The sequence below is a fragment of the Fukomys damarensis genome, unplaced genomic scaffold (genome assembly GCF_012274545.1).
Source record: "Fukomys damarensis isolate Sample0158 unplaced genomic scaffold, DMR_v1.0_HiC HiC_scaffold_19, whole genome shotgun sequence".
NCBI classification, from domain to species: Eukaryota; Metazoa; Chordata; class Mammalia; order Rodentia; family Bathyergidae; genus Fukomys; species Fukomys damarensis.
The window spans coordinates 9,909,869-9,937,070 of NW_022900931.1; the positions used below are offsets into that span (position 1 = coordinate 9,909,869).

General features: G+C 56.9%; 1 protein-coding gene and 1 long non-coding RNA gene across 5 annotated transcripts in view; one reads left to right on the plus strand and one right to left on the minus strand.

The window, feature by feature from the left end:
* LOC104854877 lies at positions 1-5,194 on the minus strand. 2 transcript variants are annotated; one of them, XR_778234.1, is made up of 5 exons: positions 5,009-5,194; positions 4,706-4,870; positions 4,123-4,281; positions 264-759; positions 1-30 (listed from the first exon to the last, which is right to left on the minus strand). It is a non-coding gene; the product is annotated as an uncharacterized LOC104854877 (long non-coding RNA). The 2 variants fall into 2 exon arrangements; XR_778232.1 differs by having other exon boundaries at positions 7-759.
* A 53-nt stretch (positions 5,195-5,247) lies between these two features.
* The window catches only part of Tmprss6 (transmembrane serine protease 6), a 30,187-nt gene continuing 8,232 nt past the window's right edge, over positions 5,248-27,202 (plus strand). The window contains exons 1-10 of one of the 3 annotated variants that reach the window (XM_010613503.3): positions 5,248-5,464; positions 8,798-8,985; positions 12,498-12,631; positions 13,173-13,240; positions 13,715-13,899; positions 14,101-14,142; positions 18,037-18,241; positions 20,320-20,456; positions 21,044-21,156; positions 21,424-21,533. In XM_010613503.3, the coding sequence (XP_010611805.1) occupies positions 8,799-8,985; positions 12,498-12,631; positions 13,173-13,240; positions 13,715-13,899; positions 14,101-14,142; positions 18,037-18,241; positions 20,320-20,456; positions 21,044-21,156; positions 21,424-21,533 (1,181 nt within the window). In that variant the 5' untranslated portion in view covers positions 5,248-5,464; position 8,798. Of the gene's footprint in view, positions 5,465-8,797; positions 8,986-9,633; positions 9,754-12,497; positions 12,632-13,172; positions 13,241-13,714; positions 13,900-14,100; positions 14,143-18,036; positions 18,242-20,319; positions 20,457-21,043; positions 21,157-21,423; positions 21,534-27,202 lie in introns of those variants that run through there. The other 2 variants (XM_019206065.2, XM_019206066.2) reach the window with 2 other exon arrangements.

Genomic DNA, 27,202 nt, shown 5'->3' on the forward strand with positions numbered 1-27,202 from the left:
GGTCCCACCCGGGAGGGAGGCTGGAGGGTCCTCGGAGAGACAGGAGCTCATTCATTCATTCTGTTATTCATTCACTCGCTCAGCACAGTTAAAGAGGCCGGTGGTGTGCAGGGCATGGAACACCCTGCAGTCCCTTGGGCCAGGGCAGTGCACTGGTTACGGCCCTCGCGTTGGAGCCAGGCAGCCTGGGTTAAATCCTGGCTCTGCTGCCGCCCAGCTGTGACCTTGGCAAGTGCAGAGCTTCCCCGCCTCAGTTTTCTCACCTGTAACCCACCGCAGGATGCCTGGCCCATGGGCGCCTGCCTAGCAGAGACCAGCTGGCGGCAGGAGGCAGACGCGGGGACTACGCTGTGATGACGCGGCCCACTGGCTGCAGGAGCTGAAGAGCCGACCCTCTGGCTAGCGTCTGGTGGTCTCTGCCTTCTCGGAGCTGCTGTTTGGGGCAGAGGCTGCCTGGACCCCGCTGCAGGCTGAGCTCCTATTAGCTCCTCCTTCCAACCTCGGGCTCCTCTCCCCCAGCCTGGGGTGCGACTCTTCTCTGAAGATGGCATTCTAGGAGGGCTAACACATGCTAAGGGAAGGCTGTGGGGTCTTCCTCCTACCCTTCAAGTCCAGTTAGTTGCCACCAGCCCAAGGTCAAGGGCATTGCTGTGCCAGCCCTGTCCCACTTGGCCCCTTTGAGCCTCTGTCTCCCAATCTGTGAGGCAGCTTGAGGGGCTGTGTCCTCTCTGAGCTCCCATTAGGCTGAGGCAGTCTGCTCTGTGAGAAGAAAAGAGGAGCCCACCTTGATTAAAGACATCCACCAGATTTCCTATCGGGGTCTTCCCTCAACTTCTGCCTTAACTTTTTCTTTTTAATCTTTAATTTTTGAGATGGGGTTTCCTTAAGTTTCAAAGTTGCCCAGGAGAGGCTTGATTTTGGAATGCTCCTGCCTCACACTTCCAGAGCACTAGGATTGTAGTTGTGTGCTGCCACCCCTGACTCTGTGGCCTTTTAACATCCCAGGCAAGGTGCTGAGAGGAATGACTTAATGTGACATGTCTGACAGCCCACCCTGCCGCTGGACACCCATGACTTATTCACTGATGTATTTATTGAGCTCCTACTGTGTACACCGCCCTGTTCAAGTTAAACACTTAGATTTGAGGGGGCTGGATGGCTTGGACCACCCTGACCACCGGGGATGAGGGCAGGCAGGCCTGGGCCTACAGCATCCCCTGGTGGTGCCTTGGAACAGAGACCAGAGCTAGACCCAGGGCTGGGACAGAACGGGGGGGTGAGGGGTGACAGGGAGGGAGGGAGATGCAGACACAGAGCCAGGACAAGGGGGCTCTGAGTTGTGAGACCTTGAGCAAGTACCCCTGCTCCCTGGATCGCTACCTTTTCACCTGTAAATGGGAGAAATGGAGATGAGACCAGTCCTGGGTCTGGCCAGGTGTATCTTAGAACCATAGGGCTCTTACGGCCCAGAACCTTTATGGTCCCCCACCTTTTTGGCACCAGACAAATTTTCCACACAGGGAGGGTGGTGGTTTTGGGATGATTCAGAGGAGCCCAAGCCTAGATCCCCACGTGTGCATTTCACAGCAGGGTTGGCACTCCTAGGAGAATCTACTGCTGCCCCTGACCCACAGGAGTGGCGGTGTGAGGAGGGGATGGCTGGAAAAACAGGCGAACCTTCACTTGCTGTGCAGCCTGATTCCTAAGAGGGTTGGGGAACTCCTGGCCGGGAGGCCCAGAGAGCCTTAGGGACCTTGAATCCCTGCATAGATGGGGGAAGACAGGCCACCATGTGGGGACTCCTTGAGATCTCATTCTCCAGCAACACACTATTGTCACGCTGTTCTGGTTTGGGTCTGGATGTCCCCCCAAAGCCTCATGTGGCATAGGCTTGACCTAGAGTGTGTGAGGCTGGCACTGATTCATGATGCAATGCCAGGCTCAAGGGCACTAGGATGAAGGGTGTGAGTGCTGCCCGCCTGAAGTAGTCTGGATGAGACAAAAGGGACAGGGAGACGCTGTTAGCGCTCTTGTTACCTTCGCTGCCTCGTGTGCTCCACATTATTTCTGCTCTGCCTGTTTGTCGTCCTTGCCTTGGAGCTGGCTGATCACGGACTGAGACCTCTACCAACTGTAAGCCAAATAAACCCCCTCCCCTCTAACTTTGGGTGTTGGGTGTTTTGTCTCAGCCATGAGAGAAACGTAACTAACACACACTTTGCTTTGCTTCTTCTCTGTCTCCCTCTCTCCGTCTCCCCTAGGGGTTGTACCCAGGAGCATCCTGTCATGCCTTGTGTTCTGATGGATTCTTGTTCCTCAGAGCCGCCCTCCGTACTGTCCTCTGTCCTGAGTGCTGTGAGCCAGGAAGGGCGCCAGACACCCAAGCAGGAGGCGGTGCCCAGTGTTTACTTGATGCTGACTCTCTGAGCACCCCCTGTGTTTGCTGAACCTGCTGTGACTGGGGCCGGGACCACGCCTGCCTTGCAACCACAAAGTCTTCAGTTCGATCCCTGGTACTGAGAAAAAGAAAAAAAAAAAAAAAAAAAGTGCTCGCTTCGGCAGCACATATACTAAATTTGAACCTGCTGTGACCAAGCGCACCGTCTTGATGGTTCTGCACACTGCATGTCTGGGTCCAGCAGCCTCCGGTGGGCACGAGGAACCCTGCTCTGACCTTGCGTCTGGTACCACCTGACCTCACCTCCACCGCTCAGGCTGCTCTCCCCTCAGGCAAGTCTCTGTCACCTCCTTTACGTGGTAACCAGTCAGACTGGAGTCGGAGCCACCTGACATCTTTCTGCCCTCAACAACCCAGCTTTGTCCCCTGTTCCAAGGCCGCAGAGAGCAGCCCAGGCAGGGGATTCATCTTGTCTGGTCCCTAGCAGGTGGTGGGGGACTGGGATTTCTGGCTTCCCGACACTGACCAGATCTTTGCCACTTGAGTGGTGGGCATGCTGACCCCTATCCTGCGGTGTCACCTGGCCTACAATCCACATGGGCCAGGCCTCCAAGTGGTTTGTCTGACTCTGGGGACCTGGGCATACTAAGGGTCAGCATTGGTGTGAGGTATAGATTTTGTCCCCTGTGTGCACGTGAGCAGGAACACGGGTGCCCAGACCACAGAGTCACTCTTGTGGCCCCAGAAAGCCCTTGCCCAGTGTCTAGTGCCTCCTGCAGTGTCCCCTGTTGTCCTCTGGGGCCAGCCCCTCCCCCAGACCTGGCTTATTGATGGAAGGGTGTCAGGGACAGAGGACATCAATTGTGAAATATCTGCATCTGGACCGTCCAGCTGCTGGCCTGCCTGGGCCTGGGCCACCTGAACTTCCGGGGCAGGAGGGGCACAGAGGCAGGGCTCAGGCTGTCTTTGTCCCTGCTCACACACCGTCCTTGCTCCTGTTCCAAGATCCTGTCCCTCAGGAGCTACTGAGTCCAGGGCCCAGGGAGAGAGGAGGTGGCCTGGAAGAGCCTTGGGGCTGGGGTCACACCTCCGAGGGTCAGCGAGGGTCAGGGGTGTCCCGCCCCAGGCCTGACTGGCTGCCCCAAAACTGCGCCTCCTGGTCCCTCTCCTTGGCCGTCAAATGAGGCCTGCATCTGCCGGTGGAGAATCAGGGATCTGAGCCCAGCTCCCCAGCTGCAGGCCAGCACCCACGTGCTGCACACTCCACACCATGCATGCCTGTTCTCACACAGTGCACGTTCCACACACACTGCATACTCTACACACACCACACACATCACACATCTCAGGCTCCACACACCCACTTATGCACACCCTACACCTTATACTCATACCCCAGACCCCACAAATATGTGTTCCCCACTGAGCTCACACACACACACACACACACACACACACACTCTCTCTCTCTCTCTCTCTTTGTGCTCCACTCACCCCCACTTCATGCCACAGACATATTACACAACTTGTATTTTACACAGTCTTAATGTGTACACCCCTACCCTCACCCTGTGTACACATACACAGCTCCATTGTACACACATCTCCACCATACGCTGCTCACACACACACACACACACACACACACACACACACACACATACTTTGGCTGCACATACCGCATTCTGGCCTCAGGACACACAGGTGGACAGTCAGCCCCTTACCATGACAGGTGCCTGTCAGGCTGTGCACGAGCCGGGACATCCTCATTGTGTCGCCTGCCTTGGTGCACGCTCGGGTCAGACCCACATCCCCGCAGCAGTGCTGTTCCCTAGAACTGTCACGTGAGCCACGACTGCAGGGTAAGCTTTCTGGTATTTACACTAAAATGTGGAAAAGCAGATGAAATTAATTTTAATAATACATTTGACTTAACCCAAGCTAGGGAAATGTCACCATGTTAACATGAAGTCAACATAAAGATGATTATGGAGATCATTTCTGCTCTTGAACGAGTCTTAGAAGCCTGGCCTGCGTGTGTATCAGTCAACTTCCCATCACTGTGACCACGTCGCTGAGAGGAACTTGGAGGAAGAAAGGTTTCACGTGGCTCACAACTTTTGAGGTTTCAGTCCACCCGCTGCTGGGTCTAGGGCAGGAACAGCATGGAGGGAGGGCATGGAGGAAGAGAGCTGCCCCCTCCTGGCAACAGAAAGCAGAGGGCCCAGGAAGAGAGCCAGACAGAAGCGGCTGGGGCCCACACTCCCGCAGCCCACACTGACACTCCCAGAGGGGTGCTTTTCTCACCTCCTAGGCTTCTCTCGGCCATCAAGTTGACAGCCAAGGCTCATGTTAGGACATCTTACTCCTGAGCCCGGCTCCGCTCACGCTGTCTGTGTCCAAAGTGCTTGAGGCCCACACGTGGTCCAAGGTCACCATGATGGACAGTGGGCTCCGTAGTGAAAGGTAGTACTATAATTCCAATACTGTAATTCCCAGCTACACGGAAAAGGGCACAAACCCTTCCCCCACCTTCACTTTCTCCTCTCCCAACCCTGGAGTGCACAACCCCACCTCCTTCTCTCTCCACCAGGAACTCTGCCATCTCACCTGTCCAGGTAAGCAGCTCCTGCTCTACCTGCATAGGCCTCCATACAGCCCCCAATCCTCAGCTCCCCACACTCATGCTCCTGGGGACAGGGGCTGTAACCAGGCAGGACTGTCACCAGGCAACAGCCCCGGGGGAGAGCTCAGGTCTCCCGCACCTGCCCACCAGCCTCTGGGGTGCCCACGGGGCGGGGCGGGCAGAGTGGGGCGGGCACTCTCTGTCTCTGCCTCCTGCCTGTTTACCTGCACTCAGTCCCAGTGCTGTTCTGGACCCGGCAGGAGGCCCATGGAGCCTGGGGCCACAGGCCACAGAGGACAAGGGCCAGATACCCCAGCCATGGCTCTGGGCCATTGATCCAGCTCAGGCCAGCCTGGTGGGGGTGGGGAAACCTTGGCCTGGACAAACAGCGGCTCCTGAGGTCGGGGTGCAGGACCGCCACCCCCTTGCCACTCCAGGAGGTAAGCGGGGGACTCAGGAACCAGGGATAGGGACCCATGAATGACACGGCGACAGTGTCCCCTCTGACAGCCAAACCGGCTCTCTCGGCCTTGAGCCATCTGCCCTGCTTTGAGGCCAGGCCTGTGGGCCTCACTGGCCAGAGAGTGAGCAGGGGCACCAGTGACAGAGCGGGGGCAGGGCAGGGCTAGCTGTGTAGAAGGTACTGGCACCGGAAGGGCACAGTGTTGGTGCCGGGTGGCCTGGGATTCCAGGGCCAGGCGTGGGAGAGGCCTGATCTCCCGGGCTGACCTCCTCACACGGCATGGCCTCTCTCCACGTCCGGGGGGCCAGGCAGACCTAAAGTCCTGCACAGGACTCTGGCTCTCAGGCTGAGTGGGCTGCGTGCTTGTACGTGTGTCCATGTGTGCGTGAGCAGGGGTGTGCACCTTGAGTCTGTGTTGTGAGCAGGCATGTGTGTGTCCCTCGGCCCGTTTTTATCTCTGTGTGAGTTTGAGTGCATTTGTGTGTGTGGCGGGGACCCCTCCAGTCTCTCCCAACGCAGGGACCCACAGCTGCAAGAGCTCACGGCAGGGACCTCCTCAGGCTCAGGATCCCTCGTGGGCTCTGGATGAGGGATTTCACCTACCTTAGTTTCCCCGGTCATTAAATAGATGAGGCAGAGCACACACGCCAGGCTTCCAGAGGGGAAATGAATCCCGGTTTGCAGCACTGCCTGGGCAGAAGCTGCTGCACAGCTGGGGGTAGGGATTGCAGCCTCCAGTGGGCAGACAGGACCCACCACGGGCAGGAGGACAGGGGGAAGTGGTGGGGAGGTGCCGGGGTGGGGCCCAAGTGCTCACAGCAGGTGAGAAGGTTGCCATGGTAATAGGGGCACAGTCCCTCCTTCCAGGGGCTCAAGGTCAGGGGAGAGAGGATGCCCACCGTGGACACTGTGAGCTGAAGGGACAGCTGAGTGCGGACAGGCCACATCTGAACGGGCCGAGCGGAGAGCTCCGCAGTGAGCGTGAACTCACACTGCTCCAGGCCCAAGTGACACTCTGTCCAGGGCTGCGTCCATCAAGGCTTCTGTCCTTTTCCCTGGAGGCCAATGTCACAGCCCGGGGAGTCGGCAAGGGAGGAAGGAGGCTGGAGAAGTGGGTGGCGACAGGTGACCCATGAGCGTTTCATGCAGTGTGGCTCTCGGGAAGGGCTGTTAGGAGGAGTTCAGCAGAGAGGGGAAGGGGGACATCTGAGCCAAGACTTGGGGGAGGTAAAGGCTCAGGTCATGAGGTAACCTGAGGAAAAAGCATCCCAAGCCGAGGAAGGACAAGTGTCAAGGCTGTGGGGTGGGTGTGTTGGTGGCCGGCAAGGAGCTGAGTATGGCTGCAGCAGAGGGAAGAAGGCGACACGGAGACAAGCAGGGGCCTCTTGGACGGTCACGGCAGCCACGTGGGCCTCGCAAGCCGGCACAGGGCGAAGACATTGCTCTGGTGGCCGTGTGGGGATTCGCTGCTGCAGGGGACTGACTGTCACAGGAGTCCAGGGGACGGGCGATGTGGCGTGGGTAACAGTGGGAGATGTGGGTTCTGGGGGCATTTGGAAGGTGGGACCTGCTGGACCCTGGGAACAACAGGAGAGGTGCTTGTTGAATAATAAGGGAGATGAGATGGTGTGGCCATCGCCTTCTCTTCTGCTGGGTGGGACCCTCTAGAGGATGGGAAGAGGTTTCTGCTCACCCCTGCACAAGCCTGGATCCATATGGGTGCTCAGCAAAAGCAGGGTGACTCTGCCCTGGAATCTGGGTCTCCGGGGGTCAGGACACCACCCAAGTCCCACTTTCCAGAGGCAGCGAATGCAGGAGAAAGCACTGCCGAGCCCTGGCTGCTCTCAGTGTTCCTCCTGTCCTCCGCCGCTCATGCTGAGTGCCCAAGGGACTCCAGAAGTGGCCAGCCACAGGGTCAGCCTTTTAAAGGAGGACAGAGATGGGACCCAGTGCCAGGCACACTGTTCATCTGATCAAAGGCTGCCCAGGGGAAGAGGGGTCCCAGAGCCCTGGAACCCATGACTGGCCTGGCCTGGGAAGAGGCCCCGAGGTCCAGGCAGGGTGACATGGGCCCCAAGGGTGATGCGCGACAGATGGTAAGTTCCGAGAGAAGGTGGGCAGCAGCTGGACACTGAAGATCTTGGCCATGCTTTGGAGGGCAGGTGCCAACTGGAGGAGGGGTGAAGGGGCCAGGGAGCCAGCCGGATGCGAGCCAGGGGGCCAGGTGGGAGGGCTTGAACCCAGGTGAATTTTAAAGCTGCAGTGGCAATGACGGGTCAGAGGCAATGGACGCCTTCAGGTCTGGAATATTCGTCCTGTGGGTGAGCGCAAAGGGCTTCTCTGTCCTGTGGAGAATGTGCCCGAGAGGCCGGACGCTGCAAAGTTTGCTTGGGTGAGTCTGAAAATAAAGCACCAGACTGGAGCACTAAGAAGGGTGACATTCAGATGCTACTGAATCATGGTTTGTTAGCTAACAGCTCATTGATAGGAGGCATCCCTGAGTCTGGGAAAGAGCAGAGAGACAGACACCTGGACTCAGTCCTCACTCACCTGCTGTGTGATTTTGGGCAGGAGGCTTAACCTCTCTGGGCTTTGGCTCTTTTTATCTGCCAGATATTGAAATCACATTGGGAAAAAGAAGCTCGGAAAGCCCCGGACTGAGCTGTTGCTAGAATGCCCTCAGTTTCTTCGTCTGTCTGATGGAGGGTGGGAGAGCTGATCGGAGATTTAAGTGAGAGAAGGTGTGAGAAGGTCCCATGCAGAGTGGGATGAGAAGATGGCATGGGGACAATGGGCCCACAACTCTGGTGACAAAGTGAGGGTTAAATGCTAAGGAGTTGTCACCCGAGGGCACCGAGGGAGTATTAACTGTGCTCCCTTCCTCGGGCCCCAGAGGCTCCCGGAGGGTCAGGAGACCTTGGGGACCGGACGCCGGGAAGGTACAGGGCCCCTCCAGTGCAGCTCTGGCTCGGCTGGGGCATCAGCTTTGCAGGGAAGCCGTGGGTGACAGGATAGATCCCCAGCCAGTGCCCGGCTTCAGTCTGGGGCCTCGCCTCCGGGTGGCCAGGAGCCAGCACCTCCAGTCCTCTGCGGAGGGCGGCAGCTGTGCAAAGTGAGCCCAACCCAGGAGCCAGCCCAGCTGCTGCTCTCTGGGGCTGCTCTGGCCCACTCACCCTCACTGTCACTGCGAGCCGGCTCAGCACCTACCTCTGGCAGCACAGCTACCTGCGGTCGTCACCCTCCCGCGGGGATCGGCCGAGGCTCCCTGCGAATGTCAGGCTGTTTCCAGCTGTGCTCTGTTTCCCCTCAGGATGCCCACGGCCGAGGCCCCCCAGGTCGCTGGCGGGCAGGGCGATGGCGGCGACGGTGAGGAAGCAGAGCCCGAGGGGATGTTCAAGGCCTCCAAGAGGAAAGCCCGAGACTACATGCGCCTGGCGCCCCTGTTGCTGGCCCTGGTGGTGCTGGCTTCGGCGGGGGTGATGCTCTGGTATTTCCTAGGTAAGGGTTAGGGAGAGGCTCAGGGGAGAAGGCAGGACCATGGGGGGGAAGAGCAGGATCCCAGGCTCGAGATGCCTGGCCACTCCCTGTGCGGCTTTGACAAGGTGCCCCCCTCGCTGGCCTCCTCCGCAGCCTGAGGTGGGCATGCTGCTGGGCCTCTGCGGCAGTGCCCAGCTCTCAGCTCCAGCCAGCTGCCGAGTGTGAGCTCATGACTCTCGGAACCAGCCTGGATATGCCCAGGGCTTGGGCGGTGCCTGTCACCAATTAGTGCCTCTGCTCACTCAGCCTGGTGCTCTCGGGCAGCTCTGGGCCTCCAGGGCCCCTTGTGAATGGGAGGGGAGGAGAGGAGCCAGGCGGGACCTCTGCTGGGTCTGTGGCATGGCCCTCCCTCCCGGATGGCGCGGCCCTGTGTTGGCCCCTGGGGCAGCTGGGCCGGTGAACCCGAACCCCACATGGTCATTACTCAGATGCTTTGGACGTCTACTGGAGGTTTCCCTAAAACTTGGAGACGCCTCTCCCTCCGGCTCTTAGGACAGGCTGGAAAAAGAACTGAGCACCGTGCGCCAGACTGAACCTCCCTGCGTATTCTCAGACTTCATCCCTTCCTTGGCCCGGTGCTGGGCACCTTCCCTGCACGGGCTGTGCTAGGTTCTGGGGACACACGCAGTGGTTATAACACAGCCTGCCCACGCCAGGAGAGAGGAAGCCACAGAAGGGACAACCCAGTCTGCCTCGGTGATTAGAGCTTCCCGCTAACAGCCCGAAAAGGTCAGATAGGGCCTGTTGTTGGGGTGGTGGTGGTGGTGGGATTGAACCTAGGTCCTCAAACACGCTAGGTAGACACTCTACCATTGAGCTACATCCACAGATCTTTTAAAATTTTTATTTTGAGACACGATCTCACTCAGTTACCCAGGTTGGCCTCAGACTTGTGATCCTCTTGCCTCAGCCTCCCGAGTACTGTACCTTGGAGTATAGGTGTATATCACCATGTTCAGCCTACCTGTTTATATGTTTTCAACTTAGTGGATTCATTTTTTTTCAGTACTGGGGGTTGAACCTAGAGGAGCTCTAGCACTGAGCTCCATCCCCAGTCTTTTATTTTTTTACCTTTGAGGCAGGGTGTCACTAAGTTACCCAGGCTGGGTTCAAAATTCTCCTGCCTCAGCTTCCTGAGTGGCTGAGACTGCAGGTACGATCCCCTGCACCTGACTGCACAGTGTTCTTAGTACTAAGCCTCACAGTGGAACTTCAGGCCCTTTGGAATGACCTGAGGGGCCCACTTTGGAGCTGCTCAGAAGGGGGACCTGAAACCCGGGGTAACGGGGCTGGAATTCCCGGGTCTGAGCACTCGCAGTGACTCACGGACGCTGCTCAGAGCAGGCAACTCTGCCGGGAACGGATGCTGTGTGCACTTGACCACTGGCAGGAAGCCAGCACCCCAAATAGCACGGGCGCGGAGGCCTCTTCAGGTCGCAGGGTAATTAGTCTTCAGGGTAAACTCCAGAGCACTGGGCCACAGGATCTGCCAACTGTCTTTCTCTGCAGCTCTGGGAGGGGGTCCCCAGACTCACCTGGGTAAAGCCATCCTGGAGGGGTGAAGGGCGAAGGAGGCACCGGGGTGCTCTTGGGCAGCTCCTCCTTGCCAGGCGGGATTGGTTGCACGTACTGGGCACTGGGTCGGAGATTCGCCGTGCCCCTCAGGAAGGGCACGTGGGCCAGCACAGAACTGACTGTGTCTCCTTGGTCCTGCCCTCTCCTACCCTCTCAGGGGATTTAATATTTTCTTCTCGCTCCTCCAGCCCTGCTCTGCCCACCTACCCTGTGAGAAAACCAACCGCTCAGGCGAGTCCACCATCCCTGCGTCCTGCTGCACTATGGGACCCTCCACCCTACCCCCAGGCTCTAGGCCCACTCCCTCGCCCATATAATGGCGGAGCTCCATCAGGGAGCCCCTCTGTCCTGCAGCAGCTCGGTCTGTGTGCCCCTGCCAACGTCTCCCTGTTTCTCTGCACCCTTTACAGCCCACCCCTAGCCCACCCAACTCCAACAGCCATTGTCACGGTCGCCATTGCTACACGCGGCTACCTCTGGTGCCCAGCTCTGCACGGAGCCAGAGCTGCTGCCTTCGTCCGGAAAACCTCTGCTCAAGGCCTTGGACCACTGTGCACTGCCTTCTCCTCGGCTACAGGCTGCTCTCCTTCCGTTCCGTCTCTCTTTGCTGCCCCGACCACATCCAACACCAGACGCCACCTCCTGCTTCCCGGCCTCCGTGCTGCCGCCCACTCCCAGCCCCTGATTTCACGCCCTTGTCCCCGCTGACGCATACCTTGGTGCTCTGTTGTTTATTTTCTTTCTTGGTAGGAGACAAGCTCTTAAGGTCTGAGTGTTTCCTTTTCGCTTTGTTCATCGATAGATGGATATATTCCCAAGCACTTCAGACCCGTTTATGCACATTACAGGTTCTCAGTAAATATTTATGGAATTTTTTTTTTTTTGAGACAGAGTCTTGCCAAGTAGTTCAGGCTGGCTTTGAACTCACGGTGATTATCTTGATTACCTGTACGCACCACACCTGATCTGAATCTGTGCTCTTTACATCAGCTGAAATAGTCTTTTTTTTTTTTTGGTACCCGGGATGGAACTCGGGTCCTTGTGCTTGCGAGGCAGGCCACCAAACCGCTGAGCTAAATCCCTGGCCCTGAAATAGTCTTTGTAAAATGGAAAGCTGGTGGCATCATCTCTGACTCAAACCTTCCATGGTTTCCTTTGCTCCTCTGTCAGGACTCCAGCTTGGGTCCAGCACAACCTACCCTCTTGCTGCTCCTTCCCTTCTCTAACTGCTCCAGTCTCAGTCTCGCCAGCTCTTAGTCCTGGTCCTTATCACAATCCCTCGGCCTCAGGGCCTTTGCACATGCTGTAAGCCCATCACTCCCCTCCCCATCTCTCTTTCCGATCTAGATTCTCCCAGTTCTCACTTGCCGGCTGGAGGTCACTGTGTCCAGGCCTGTTTCCTGTGTCACGTCCTTCAGTAGCTCCTTGTGCTTCTTGATGTCATTCCCAACAGACAGATCCCTTATGTGGTGTGATTGCTGGAGTAACACCTGTCTTATCTGGCACTGTCCCCTGTGAGGTTTCCAGTGCATGTTACATGGGGCACTTGGACAGCCTGGTGCCTAGAGGGGCCAACCTATGACCCTGACTTTCCAGGCCTGTGTGGGTGTCCTGGCTTGGGTGGCTTCCGTGCCCTGGGTCGCTCACTATGTCAGCCTCTCACTGGGTGCCCCGGGGTCACCATGTGGGGGCCACCTTGGAGCCGGTTTGTAATCAGACTCTGAAGGGCCATGGGGAGAGAGTCGACCACCAGGGAGCAGGCCGCCGCTGGTGGTGGTGGTGGTGGTGGTGGTGGTGGTGGCGGCGAGGATGATGCTGAGGGCCTGGGTGGTAGGAGGAGCGAGTGGCGGGAGCCTCCCGTCCGCTCCCTGGTCACCCTGAACTTCCTTCCGGGACAGGGTACAGGGCCGAGGGGACGGTCAGCCAGGTGTACGCCGGCAGCCTCCGGGTGCTCAATCGCCACTTCTCCCAGGACCTCGCCCGCCGGGAGTCTAGCACCTTCCGCAGTGAGGCTGCCAAAGCCCAGAGGATGGTAGGGAAGGAAGGATGGTGCGGAGGGAGGAGAGCGAGGGTGGGGCACAGCCGATGGGGCACCCGGAAGGCCACCTGCTGCCTGGGTCCGGGCTGTGCGGCCGATGCACGGTCAGATGTCCGGGGACTGTGGGCCTGAGTACGGCTCAGTGCTAGAGACCTTGAGTAGCGCTGATGAGGCTCTGGGTTCCACTCCACAGTGGGGGTGGTGGGGTGCTAGGATTGACCCCTACTCCTGCCTCTTGCCTTAGGGAAGGCACTGCGGTGTCCTGGACACTGTCAAGGTCCCACCCCTGCCCGACTCTGTGCCACAAGTCACCTCCAAATAAACCACTCGCCTTACTTCCTGGTACAAGGTCTGCTGGGGTGGACCCAACCAAGGTTCTCTGGCTGGGGCAGAGGGGCCTCAGCTGGAGCTGAGAGCTGCTGTGGGGGAACAGTCAAGCCGGGAGGAGCAGAGGACACAGGTGGAAAGGGACTTCAAAAGTCCTGCTGTCCCCAAGAAGAGTCCCCCCACTGGGCTGTCATGTCCCTCCTTGCAGCTCAAAGAGCTCGTTGGTAGCACCCGCCTGGGCACTTACTACAACTCCAGCTCCGTCTACTCCTTCGGGTGAGTGGTCCCCATGCCCCACCTACCCGCCCCCGCTAGAACCTCAGGCCCAGAGAGTGGGGGTGTCAGCCTCGGATGCAACGCCCTTGACCTTAGAACGGGGATGCCAGGCCGCAGTGCAGGGGCTGGGCTTCCCGGGGTGACCCCTCGTGAGCTGGGGTTACCTGTCTGCAGAATCCTGAATGCAGGGCTGCAGCAGGGCTTGCCCTGCCCCAGGCCTGGGCCCAGGGAGTCTGGTTGCTTTAGGGGAGACCGGGTTGGGAGGGCAGCTTGAGAGCGAGCCCCAGGGGCCCGTCCTATCCACATGTGGTTCTGCCACTCACTGCGCAGACCACAGCTCGAAGCTCAGCCCCGGTGTGGAGGTGCCAGGGTCCTAGGAAGTGCTCGGTCCACCTGTGGGGTGGGACAGCAGGCTCTGGGTGGGGATCAGATGGAGGGACTAACGCCCGACACCTCTCGCTCCGCCCACCTTAGTGAGGGACCCCTCACCTGCTTCTTCTGGTTCATCCTGCAAATCCCGGAGCACCTCCAGCCCACGCTGAGCCCCGAGACGGTGCGGGCGCTGCTGGTGGAGGAGCTGCTGTCTGTGGCCAACCGCTCGGCCCCTGTCTCCTACATGGTCGAGTACGAGGTGGACCCCGAGGGTCTGGTGATCCTGGGTCAGTACCAGGAGGGTGAGGTGGGGCTGTGCCCAGGGTGGGGACACTCAGTGGCCCCAGAGTCGGGACAGCAGGTGGGTGGGAGCCTTGCAAGTAGAACTCAGACAAAGCTGGCTCTAGCAGCCTTCTCTGTTTATTTTCATTGTATTTTTATTTTCCTATTTGTCGGTGTTTATTTGTTTGTTCATTTCCTTTTAACAGAAGCCAGCGTGAAAGACATAGTCGCGCTGAATTCCACGCTGGGTACGCTCCTTTTTGTTTTCCTGCCCCGTTTTCTTTTGAGTTGGCTCTTTACTTGGCTTGGTTCGGCTTCGGGGGCTGAGTGGTTTCCAGCATGGGTCCTGGGAGCCTGGCGTGGGGATGTCCGGGGGACGCCATGTGGGCACTGTGCAGGTTCAGTGCCAGGCTTGGGTCGTGTAGGGGGAAGTGTGTGCTGGTGTGTGCATGTGCTCTGTGCACAGGTGTGTGTGAGGGAGAGCAGCAGGCTTGGCACAGGGAAACCTAACTCTGCTTTTCTATCCTGAAATTCAACTTCCCACAAGCCACTGCTTCCACTGAGGGCAGAAAAACGGTCTTAAATTCAACTTGCATCAGTCACTTTGGATGTAAGACTTGGTCCTTTAACCAGGTATGGTGGCACATGGCTGTTAATCCAGTACTCCGGGAGGCTGAGGCAAGAGGAGTTCAAGTTTGAGTGCCCAACCTGGGCACTTAATGAAACCCTGTCTTAAAAATTTTAAAAAAGGATTGAATATGTAGCTCAGTTCGAAGGCCCTGAGTTCTAATCCCCAGTACTACAAAAAACAAAAACTTGGTCCTTTAGAGGTAGCAGTTCTGTCACTTTCAAGAATGTTCCCTCCTCTCTTTCCTTTCCTTCTCGGCTAGGCCAGTCACCCCTCCTTCCCTGCTGGCTTCACAGTGCTAAAGTCACTTGCTTTTCTCCAAGAGGCCACACTGTCTTCCTGCTGGGCCCTGGGAAGCAAGCTACCAGCTGGGCCTCCCTGCTGTACAAGGCTGGGGCGCTGACCACATTGTTACCTGTGGACTGGCAAGTCCTCGAATTGAGGTGCCCCGCCTGGGCTGTTGTACCCGAGGGCCCCTGGATAAGATTGCCAACTTCATGTACTAAACTGGCTGGTGTCCTACCAGGCAATGCAATTATAACTTTTGGGTGATCTTTTTGAGTGACCCAAAATGTTTTACAGCTCGCCAGTCTTTCACATCACACCCTACAGAGCGGAGGGTGGGTCCCCAGTGGTCACAGTGGGTCAGGACAGTCACTTCCAAGACCTTGGCAGGGGGGCGGTCAGTAGATTCTGCTCTGGGGCAGGGTTGCAAACCATGACCCGTGGGCCAATCAGGTCTGCCCCAGCAGTGGGTCAGGACAGTCTCTTCCAAGACCTTGGCAGGGGGGCTCAGTAGATTCTGCTCTGGGGCAGGGTTGCAAACCATGACCCGTGGGCCAATCAGGTCTGCCCCATTGCTTTTAAGTGGCCACCAGCTAACAAGGAATTTTGCATTGCTAACTGAGGGGGACAAGTTTCATTTTCTCATTTTCATTTTCTCTTTTATTTTAAGCGTACTTTTGTAGTACCCTCAATTTTGCTTCAGCTTTCAAACCCTCAGAGCTTACTATCTGGCCCTTCACAGAAGTTTGCCGACTGCCGACCTAGGGTGACACCTCTTGAGATTTTGGTCTTGGAAGTCTGTGATGCTCTTGGAAATAATATGGAGGACCTCAAAGAGTTTTTGTTTACACGGGTTGTAGGTATCAATAATTACCATAAGAGAGCTGGGGATTTATTTATTTTTTATTTTATTTTATTTTATTTTTTTGGTTTTCTGAGACAGAGTCTCACTATGTAGTTGAGACTGACCTGGAATTCACTATGTAGCCCAGGCTGGTCTTGAACTCACATCGATTTTCCTGCCTCAGCCTCCCGAGTGCTGTTATTACAGGCATGCGCCACCATGCCCAGCGAGAGCCGGGGATTTAGCTCAGTGGTTCTAGCAAGGACCAGTTCAATCCTTCCCTGGTACCAGAAGAAAAAAAAAGAAAAAGAAAAAGAAAAGAAAAGTTACCATAGAAGCTAAAAAACAGATATTTAAGAACCATTTTTAGTCTGGTGTGGTGGCCCACACCCATAATCCCAGGCCAAGGCAGGAGGATCACAAGTTCACTCCCAGCCTGAGCAATTTAGCAAGACCCTGTCTCAAAATCAAAAATTAAGGGCGTGGGATTAAGCTCAGTGGTGCCACTGCCTGCCTTCTGGGGATGTAATTTAAATGCTAAGGCCCTCAGTTCAATCCTTAGTATTACAGAAAAAAGGGAGCCGGACACTGTGGCACAAGCCTATAATCTTAGCACTAGGGAAGCTGAGGCAGGAGGATTGCCACAAATTCCACACTAGCCTGGGCTACATAGTGAGTTGAAGGCCAGCCTGAACTACAAAGCAAGACCCTCTCTCAAAACAGAAAAGGTGTTTATTAATTCATTTAAAATTTATGTTACCTTAACATGCCCATTAATATTAACAAAACATTTTTATATAAAAAAAACCACTTCCCCCAAACAAATTTAATTGGAAGAGTGACATCCTCATGTACGTTCATGCCTTTTCTGGGTGTCTGGCTTATGTGAGGCCCCTGGGTGCTGGGGCTGCCCAAGGCCTGGTTCCAGAAAGCTGTGCTGTGCACCCCGAAGAGACAAAGCCCCCCAACACCAAGAGCCCCTACTCTCGAGCGACATCCCCATGGCTCTCAGTACCACTCCAATCTTTCTGCTCTGTCTCCACATTTAGAAACTTTAATTTTCTTGCACAAGAGAAAAGTCTTCCTACTCTCTGGTTTATTCTAGCAGTTCTGGGGCTTCCAGGAACCCCTGGGAAGAGACAGTGTTGAAGCTGCCCTCCCTTCTGGGAGTCCAAGGGTGCTTGCGGGTGCTCAGGGGTCTGCATTTGAAAGCGCAGCCCCAGGAGGGAGAGAAGTGCAGTGACAGTCCTGCCCCTGAGGAACGCTGGTGACGGTGCCCGCGGCCAGCGCCTCCCTGGGAGTGCGGGGAAGACAGCGGCGACTGAGCCGGGGCTGACTCTCTCTGTCCGCTTCAAAGCGGGTGGCAAGGCCCTTCTGTGGGCGTGGTCACCTGGGCTGCCCCGCTGGCCGGAGAGAGGGGCGCCATCTGGGTGCCGCCTCTCGAGGTGGAAGACTGAAGGAGGTGGACTAGGAATGTCTCTGAGGGAGAGAGGAATAGCTCCATCGTTGAGAGGGGACCTGGAAGTAGGAACCCACAAGACTCTGTCTAGGAGTTTTTGTACCAAAACGTGATCAGGGCTCAGCGATGGAGCATTTGTCCAGCACACAGGAGACCCTGGTTTCAATCCCTGTACTGAAGAAGGAAAGGACGGAGGGAGGGAGGCAGAGAATCCAGGGAGCCACTGAGAGCAGGAATGGGGGACAAGGCATTGCACACCGAGCCCCCACGCATCACTTTCCGAGCACAAACTGTTTTCCGAAACACTCTGCTCCTTCCTCTGGGTGCTGCGCCCCGCTCCAGAACACAGGCCCTTCCTCCTCCCCGCCGAGCGGCTCTGGTCCCTCACTGTGCAGCTCCCTCTTGGGTCTCCCCAGCTCGGTGCTGATCCCTGCCTCCAGGGGTGTCTGGGACTCCAGTGGGATGGTACCCAGCCCGCTGACGACTCCGTGGCTCTCACAGCCTCCAGAGTGGCAACGCTTGCCTTTTGTTCAGTTCTCTGGGTTGAAATGCTTTCTGGCAACGTGTCTGCTGCCTCTGTGCTCGAGCTGTGAACCCCAGTACACCCGGGCTCCCCAGGCTGGCTCGGAGCCCTCCTCTCCTATGCCTTGGCTGCCCGACTCCGTGTCTGTCCCACTGTCCTTGGAGTTCCCGGGCAGCATGGGCCCTCTGTCCTGGCGCTCCCCTGACCTGCAAGCTCGGTGTGTTTGACGAGTGAATGAGCGATCAGACTGGTGAGAGCAAACACACAGATGAAGGGCCGGAAAAGAAGCAACCGGGAGGCTGGGAGGTGGGCGTGGCGCACCTGGCCCTGCCCACCTGGGACGCCAGCCCCCCAGTTCCCTTCAGCCAACTGGGGTCAGGAAGTCTGTCTCTCTCCCCTCCAGGCTGTTACCGCTACAGCTATGTGGGCCAGGGCCAGGCCCTGCGGCTGAAGGGCCCCGACCAGCTGGCCTCCAGTTGCCTGTGGCACCTGCAGGGCCCCCAGGAGCTCATGCTCAAGGTGCGGCTGGAGTGGACCCTGCCCGAGTGCCGAGACCGCCTGGCCATGTATGACGCAGCTGGGCCATTGGAAAAGAGGCTCATTACCTCGTGAGTCCTGGGCATGACAGGGTTGAGTGGGGTCAGAGGTCCCAGTCTGCAGGCTGAGGCCAAGACAAAGGGCATAAAGGGAAGGGAAAGGGAGTCCTGAAATGTCCTGTTGCCCCCCAGCCTCAGTCTCCCCATCTGTAACAAAGCAGTTATTCCAGATGACCCCTAAGGTCACTCAGGGAGGCCACGTGGCCAGTCGGGAGATTTCAGGTCTGGCAGCTGCCTAGACTTCCGGTTCCTACTCTGCTGCTGCCTGGCTTTGTGAAGCAAAGTTACTTCGACTCTCTGGGCCTGTTTTCTTCTCTGTAAAATGAGAGTATAATCACGCTTATCAGGGTTATTGTGAGAATTTAAATCATAATGCCTGTGCTATGATCCTCACACATCCTGAGTGCCCAGGAAATTCCAGCTACTGTGACAGTCATTCTATATTGTCTGGTTGGCACCCAGCTACAGAGGGCATGGAGTGCCACGAGCAGTTTGGATTTTCATATCTGGTAAATGGGGAGCTATGGAAAGTTCTTGAGCAGAGGAGTAGACTTTAGGGCATGGGATATGATATGGAGTACAGAAGTGACTGGGGTCAGCAGGCAGAGGCTGGGGATAAGGAGGAGGGGCTGGAGCAACCTTGGTGTCCAGGGGCCTGGCCACCTCCTCACAGGGTGGGCAGAGGGGTTCATCTCCTGCACAAGGCTGTGCAGCAGGTGTAGGGGGCACTCCGGCATGGGCAGCTGCAGTCCTTTTTTAATGAGCACTTACTTTGCACCAGGCACTTTGGTGTCTCTTGAGCAGTGCCTGGCCTCCAGGTTGGGGTTGGGGCCCATGTATCCCTGGCCAGCCGCGAGGCTGTGCCTGCCCTGCTGACCTCAGTCTGGAGTGTGAGAGGGCTGGTCCTTGACATCTTCTGACTTCCAGGTCTGCAGGTGGGGGTTTCCGGACTTCCCCGGGGGCTTCTCCAGATGCCTCCCCAACCCCTCACAGCTGAGGAGGAGGCTGATTACCTGGCTTGGCTCCGTCCCTACTCCCAGGTTCTCAAACTTGCACCAGAGCTATGCTGGGAGTGGGTGGGACCCTCAGCCCACCCTAACCATGCAGTCTGTCCTTGGCTTCCCGTGTTTTCTTTACAGCGGCTCCACGGAAAGTTAGTAAGAAACCCCAGAAGGGTGCTCCCACTAAAGATGATGGAACCCTGAGTGACTAGTGTCTGAATCCCACATCCCCAGGAGATGAACCCAAGTGGTGAAGGTGGGGGGCAGTGTGTGGCCGGGTGGGGCCCCCAGCAGAGGACCAAGCCAGCCTGATGGTGGGGGGGGGCAGAAGCCCTTTGTTCCCCTGCCAAACTGAGGCAGATGCCGGGTTGAGGGGTCTGGAGGTGGGTGAGGGGCACCCCCATCTGAGATGGGCATACGGGGGTCCCTGAGAACGTGGAGGGGACCAGGTGACACAGCAGCATTGAGCACATGCCTGGCCCTGTCACAGATCACTGAGGCCTCAGTTTCCCCCTCTGGAAACCCAGTGGTTGACCTTGATCTGGAAGTCTTTCAGGACTGACACTGCAGGCTTCTGAAGTCTCAATTCTAAGACTCTTATCTCTTCGGAGTCTCCCAGGCACGAGGCTCTAGTGTGGGGGTCACTGGCCACACACCTGCTTTCTCCCTGTCCAGACCACAGTAGCCAGCAGGCAGGGTATGGACAACCAGAGTGGTGGTCCCTGCAGCTGCCACCCTGGCACCCCTGCCAGGTGCGGTCAGGGTCCTCAGGTGACGTGGGGGGTGGAAGGTTGCTGCTGTGGGACTAGGCTCACGGTTGTCATTGAATCATGAGCTTCTGGGTAACTCCTTCCCTTATCTGAGGAGCTGGTCTGACTTTTACAGGGCCTCTGGTCAGTTTCTGGGCTCAGAGAGGGCCGGACACCCACCCATGGACACACAGCATCCAGTCACAGATCTAGGCCTAGAACCTGATGTACAGACCTCCATGCAACCTCCTCGTCCCTCCAGTGGCCAGCCCTGCAGCCCGACCAGTCCACACCCCCACAAAGACCCTGCCCCTCCCTTGCCACCCTTCTCTTCCACCAGGGTCTATGGCTGCAGCCGACAGGAGCCGGCGCTGGAGGTGCTGGCCTCAGGCGCCATCATGGCGGTCGTCTGGAAGAAGGGTCTGCACAGCTATGTCGACCCCTTCGTGCTCTCTGTGCAGCCCGTGGCCTTCCAGGGTGAGAGGCCGGGGCCCTGGGCAGAGGTGGGACAGAAACCCGGGCCCTCCCCAGAGCAGGCCTCCCCAGGTCCGCTGGCCCCGCCCCCGGCTCTCTGACAGACTAAGTGTGCGGTGACCTTGGGCCGGGCCTGGGCCTGACAGCCAAGCTGCCCATCTCTCCCCAACATCATTGCTTTCATTTGGCGGCAGTGGGCCTCACATGTGCTAGGAAATTACTGTATCACTGAGCTCCACCATGGACCCTCAACCTCATCTTTGAAAAGGGGAACAACTCTCCCTGCCGGCTACCGTAGCTGAGAGGTTGGCACTGCTGTGAACGCATTTTGTCCACTGTCAAGGGCAGAACCACCAATGTCAGTGCTGACATTCATTGAGCATCAGCATGTGTTCAGCATGCCAGGCTGTTCCAGCATTTTTTCTGCGCAATTGGCTCATGTTCTCCACTGGGATTGTCCCCATCTTGCTGATGAGGAAACCGAGGCTCGCTTTCAGAGCTGGTGGGGAGGTGTGCCATAATCTGCTCCGCCTGGTGGGAGGTACTGGGCGGGGCCAGGGGCCCTGCGTAATGGCTGTTTTCGGGCTCAGCCTGCCAGGTGAACCTGACACTGGAAGGCCGGCTGGAACCACAGGGTGCCCTCAGCACACCCTACTTCCCCAGCTACTACTCTCCCAACACCCACTGCTCCTGGCACCTCACGGTGAGCCACACACCCTTGCCCTCTGTGCAGGGTACCCCACAGGCTGAGGCCGAGCCCTGGCATCATCCATAGGGGTGAGGGTGGGGGGCGGCTGCAGCCAGGGTCTCCCTCTGTTGGTTACTGTGATGCCTGTTTGTTGAGTGACTGACAGACTTCACCCCCAGCTGGGGCTCTGTGTGGCTTTCTCCTGTGTCACCCTTGGGGGAGGTGGGTGCACGGGCCTGGCCATGTCTGTTGGGTCACCAATGTCGCTCACCTACTTACCAGGTGCCATCTCTGGACTACGGCTTGGCCCTTTGGTTTGACGCCTATGCTCTGCGGAGACAGAAGTACGGCCTGCTGTGCACCCAGGGACAGTGGACGATACAGAACAGGAGGTACCACCTCTGCCACCTGCATTCCCAAGCTCCACGTGGGAGCCAAGTTCTGGCCTCTGAGGGAGTGGATGGGGTGGGGCTGAAACCAGGCTTGTGGCTCTTGGCCCTGCCCCTCCAGCCAGGCCCCGCCTCTTCTGGGCCCACCGCCTGAGAACCTTGTGGTCCGCCTCCCTGGCTGTGGATCCCAGTCAGGGGGAACCCGGTTCATGTCCTTGGGTGCTGTAACCCCATGCCCAGCATCCGTACTCAATGAGGTGATATAGGGATCCGGATGCTGGTGCCCCCCCCCCAAGTGCAGGAACCCGGAGCGTGCCTTCTCCCCTCTCCTAGCTCCCAGCTGTGCAGTCTGCTCCAACAGGCCCTGCATCCCCTGCGTCTCCTGCAGGGTACCCACCCTTGGCTTCCTTGGGAAGGAAGTTTCTGGTTAAGAAATGAGTTCCCCTGGGGCACCGGGCACAGGCAGAGGCGTCTGCAGTACGAAGCACTGCGGCCAGGGTCAGCATGGCTGCTGTGTGGCCAGGAAAAGGACAGGTAAATGGCCCTTGCAGGTGACCAAAAGCCACTGCCATCCTGCCAAAGGACCAGGGTGGGCAGAGGGCAGGTAAAGTAAGAAAGGAAATGTAGTCGTGTTTTCCACTGTCTGGGGAAAAGAGGGGCCTAGGAGATTCAAGGGAACCAGGGCGCCCTCCCTCCCCGGGCGAGAGTCACTCTGTCGGGGACACTGACTAGAGGGTCCACATCTGATGGTAGGTGGGCCGCTGTCCTCCTCGCCATGCTAGGATTCTGGGAGCCTAACCGGCTGGCATTCTAGAATGCACTTCTGGAACCCTTCATTTCTTGACTTTGAGGTTTTGAGTGTGTAACCCTCTGATATGGGGCTTGAGGAAGGTTCTGGAACGGGGATCCTTGAATTCCGAGGGTTGCATCCCCACTCACAGCACGAATACTTGGCCTGTGGGCGGATCCTATAAAAGGATAATCTGGACAAAGGTGACAGTGACTGGCAGGCTCGCATGACGGGATTTTCCTTCCCCAGGCTTTTTGCAGTGTGCCGGGGACTGTGAGTAAAGGAAAGGAGAAAGGCCTGTGTGTGACTCGGGCCTGTGCCCCTGGGGTGTCTCCAGCACACAGGAGGGGGACATTTGGCGGCATGGCTGCCCTGCTCCTTCCTGGAGCTCCCGCGGGAGCCCCCTGGCAGCCACCCATGCTGAGGAGGGCTGGGCTCGCCCCTCGGAGTCCCCTGAGACTGGACCATGAGTCACAGCTCTGTAACTGCAGACGATGACCTTCCCAGGCTCTCACCCTCTCCAGAGCTGAATATGGGAGTGCGAAGGCTTGATAGTGGGGTTCACGGCCCCACGATGGGTGCCAGAGGGGGGCTCGCAGGGTCTCCAAGCCACACTGAACTATAGAATGTGTGGGCTGCAGTGGTCACACAGTGCAGCCCTCCCTTACGTGTGGGTGGGGAAGTAGCCCTGGGAGGACTGAGCCCAGGGTCCCACTCTGTGATTACCCACCCAGTAGGCAGATGTCATCCCAACCAAACTTGTTCACTAGCTCCTAGTAAAATGTCATTCTGGATGAGGCCAGTGAGGAGGAGAGAATGGAAGTGTCAAAACCAGGCTGACCAGGGGTCAAAGCCTGGCCCAGCCCCTCTGCTTCCTGCAGAGTCCTGTGGGCAAGGTCTCCTCTCCCAGCCTCAGCGAATGCATCTCAAAGTCCCGTGTGCACCGCCCTGGGTGCAGCTCAGTGGTAGAGCATTTGCCCAGCAGGTGTGAAGCCCTGGGTCCCATCCCAGCACTACAAATAAGAGGGGCACGGAACAGGCCCCCCTTCCTGCTGCAGGCTAAATGAGCCAACCGGGAGGAACATTGGCACACTTGGGCCTTGAGAAGGCACAGCTCAGAGTGGCACCAACCATGCAGTAATAACCGGCTCACTCTGCACCGGACAGGCACAGAGCTAAGGGGTCACAACGCCATCTCTCCCATTCTCAAGACCCCGGCAAGGACAGGAATACTCATGGCAGTGCCTTAATCTTCTCCACAGCAGTCACAAAATCCCTGAGGCTTTATGAAGAATAGAGGTTTTATTTGAATCATGGTTCTGGAAGCTGGCAAGTCCTAGAGTGTGGACTGGCATCTGCTGGGTTCCATGCTGTGGGCCATGTGTGCGCCTGTCTGTGTGTCTCTGTGCGTGTGTGTGAGCTCACACCAGTGCCCCTGCCTCCCCCAGAGCCTTGGAGAACCCAAGGCAGCTGCTCACCACCCACCCGTGGCACCGGATGGGAGAACCAGCCGTCTGCAGGCTCTCAGCCAAGTCCTCCAAGAGCTGCCTGGGAAACCCAGCCCGGCCTTCTGAGAGCTCCACTAGGGTCCAGCGTCCCCAGGGGAAAAGCACGTCACCCTCTTCCAGGCTCCAGTGCCTGCCTGATGTGGAAGGGGAGGCAGGGGTGGAGCCCGCCAGGCAGGAGCCTGGCCAGTCCTTGCCTGTTGTCTGCGCGGGTTTTGATAACCATCTTCCTCTGTCACTGCTGGGAAATTCTTTGAATGAGTATTCACTGGAAAATATACTGTGTGGGTGGCTGAGGCAGGAGAGGTCTGGGGAAGGGTTTGCTGGGAGGGAGGGCCCAGTCCTTTGGCCCAGAAAGGCAGTGGGGTCGGGAGACACAGATGGCAGTCAGGGTGAAGCGTCTGAACATGCAGGTGCCAGTGTCATGACAAGGAAGGCACTGCACGGGACTCCTAGGAGCCCTTGATCCCCCTCCTCTGACCTCTCTGTTTTTTGCCAGTGTCTCCTGACCCAGCCTAGACCTCCTGCCCTTTTGTGGCTTGGGGCTGTGGAGGGACTTGTCCCCGAGAGATCCGGCCACTGGCTGCTGGTTTCGCAGAACCCACTCGGGGTGGTGCCACCGCAGCAATCTTCCCCCTTTCTGGGAACCTGCCCCACGCCAGCTTCCTGTCCTGTGATGTCACTTCCCTTGTGACCTGCCCAGATATTTCCCCTGGCTCCTAGACGTGAGCTCAGGAGAACCACAGGCTTCCAGGGCTCATGGAGTCCCCTGGGGCCTGGCCTGGCTCTGTGGCTCTCTCGTTCCTCTAGCCCCTGGGTGGCCAGTGCTACGTGCAATCGCCCCTGTGCCGAGTGCTGGCCACACTGAAGATGGCACCGCAGTTTTCCCTGTGGGAGCACACAGCCTGATAATACAGCACGTGCTGTCCCAGAGGCCACTTGTCAGATGTCCCTAAAGACACCCCACACTGGGGGGCTGTTACCCCACCTTGCAAGTGTGAGACCTAAGGCTTGCTGAGGCGGTGCCGTGTACTAGAAATCATGCTGCTTGTTCAGGGAGCAAGGCTGGGCTCAAGCCTCGGTTCTGCAGGGCCAGGTCTGTTGCTCTGGCCGCTATTCTGGACGCTGTCCCTTTGGTTGCTTTTTTTTTTTTTTTTTTCCCAGTACTGGAGATGAAACCCAGGGCCTCTGCACTAAGCTACATCACAGGTCCTTCTTTCATTTTTTATTTTGAGACAGGGTGTTGCTAAGCTACTAAGTTGCTGCCAGGTTAGGCTCGAACTTACGATCCTCGTCCTCCCAGAGTGTGGGGTCACAGGCGTGTGCCTCCGTGCCCAGCTTGCTCTCCCTCCTTAGTGGTTGTCTTCCCTGTAGCCTGTCCTTACGAGAGGGAAGGTGTGAGTGCGTCTCTCCTTTCTTCTCTTTCTTCCCTCCCGCCCTTCGGCCCATCCCCCAGTGTTTCTCCAGTTCCTCCTGGGTACCCAAAGCTGGGCAGGTCGCTCAATGCAGTGTATGCCCAGCACCTGGCAGTGGGATGAGGCTGTGGACAACCCCGTCGGCCCCTGGTGCTCCCTGGTGAGGGCTTGGTGGGCGGGAGGGACGGGAGAGCCAGGGGACAGGCTCCCCACCTAGAAGGCTCTGCAGCAGGACCTGGAAACTCAGCTGGGCCAAGGGGCCAGGCTAGAGTGAGGCTCCTCAAGGCTGCTGCCCAGGAAGACCTAAGGTCCCAGCCACCAGGGCTCCATGCCCTGACTGCTTGTCCCAGCCTGTGATTAGAGGATTTCTTACTTTTATCATGTGAAATTAGATGGCACTAACAGTAAAAATAATTCGTGCACTGCACAGATGAAGCAGGCTGTCTTTGGGTCGTGTGACTCAGTGTGAGTCACTGGGCTGCAGCCCTGTGCACTCTGGGTTCCCCAAGGAGAGGGTCCCCAGGATCCCTGACCCCCTGCAGGCCTGCAGGCAGGCTGTAGGGTTGAGCATCCATGGGCTGAGTCTAGGATTCTTGGGCTCACCAGCAGAGAGCGCCCCATGGAAGGCACTGGAGCCCCTGTGCTCTGCCCACAGATCAGGATGACATTTCAGCTTTCAGGTTAAAGGGCTCCGCTCCCCTCTGGCTGGCTCTGCTTCCTCTCCTATCTCCCCACAGCCTCCCTGATCTTCTGCGTGCTGGTGACGCATTTGGCTCCTCATTTCCCCTGCCCAGTGCTCCCCTGCCCCTAGCTCCCCTGCCCACTTCCTGGAGCTGTCTCTGAGCATAGCAACCTGTCACAACATGTTTATTCACACCAAAACCAGCTCCCACAGGTTGTAAAGGGCAGGAGGAGCCAGGCTTGCTCCGGGGCGCCCCCTCGTGGCACCTCATTCATGTCGCGTGACGCTGGGCTGTGGGAATCTTGGTGTGCGTCCAAGGTTTTCAAAATGTTCTATCTTGGAACCCTTTTAACTGTCTTTAAAATGACTGAGCACCCTGAAGATTTTGCTTATACAGACTATATATCTACATTTACAGTGAGAAGTTAAACCTCAGAAGTTAAACCTCCCTCTCCTCTACAGTGTGTGAGCTACAGGCAACTGAGATCTGAAATATTCGGTGGAAAATTCCAGAATTAATTCATGAATTTTAAATAACTTTCATTTCATTACCATAGCTGCTCTATTTTATGTTAATTATTACTCTTATTGTGCATAATTTGTAAATTAAAGTTTATCAGATATATTTATATACAGAAAAAATAGTGTACCTAGGGTTTAGTACTATCAGTGATTTCAGACACCCACTCGGGGTCTTGGAGTGCATCCCCCGTGGGTAAGAAGGGATGGCTGAAATTCCTTCAAAATAATATAGCCAGATGTGCTGGAGCATGCCTGTAATCCCAGAACTCTGTGAGGCTGAGTCAGGAGGATGGCAAGTTTCAGCCCAGTCTAGGCAACTTAGCAATTTAGTGAGACTATGTCTTAAAATGAAATAAAACAAAACAAAGCAAAACAAAACACAATTATTATTATAATGCTAATACATTAAAATTTTTAATTTACCACAAAAACAAAATAATTTTTTTATTTTATGAAAAATTGTATCTCAAAACCAAAAACATTTAGTGGCATTATTTTGTCATCATTTTACTTTTTGGCTTTTTACTTTTTTGTTTGTTTTGAGAGTCTCACTGTGTAGTTGAGACTGACCTGGAGCTCACTATGTAGCCCAGGCTGGTCTTGAACTAATGGCGATCCTCCTGCCTCAGCCTCCCGAGTGCTGGGATTACAGCCATGTGCCACCACACCTGGTTATCATTTTACTTTTTTTGCATCTTTAATAACTGGCTGAAAAGACCACGACTGATCCCTCATCCTGCTTCTGCATTTGGTCAGTT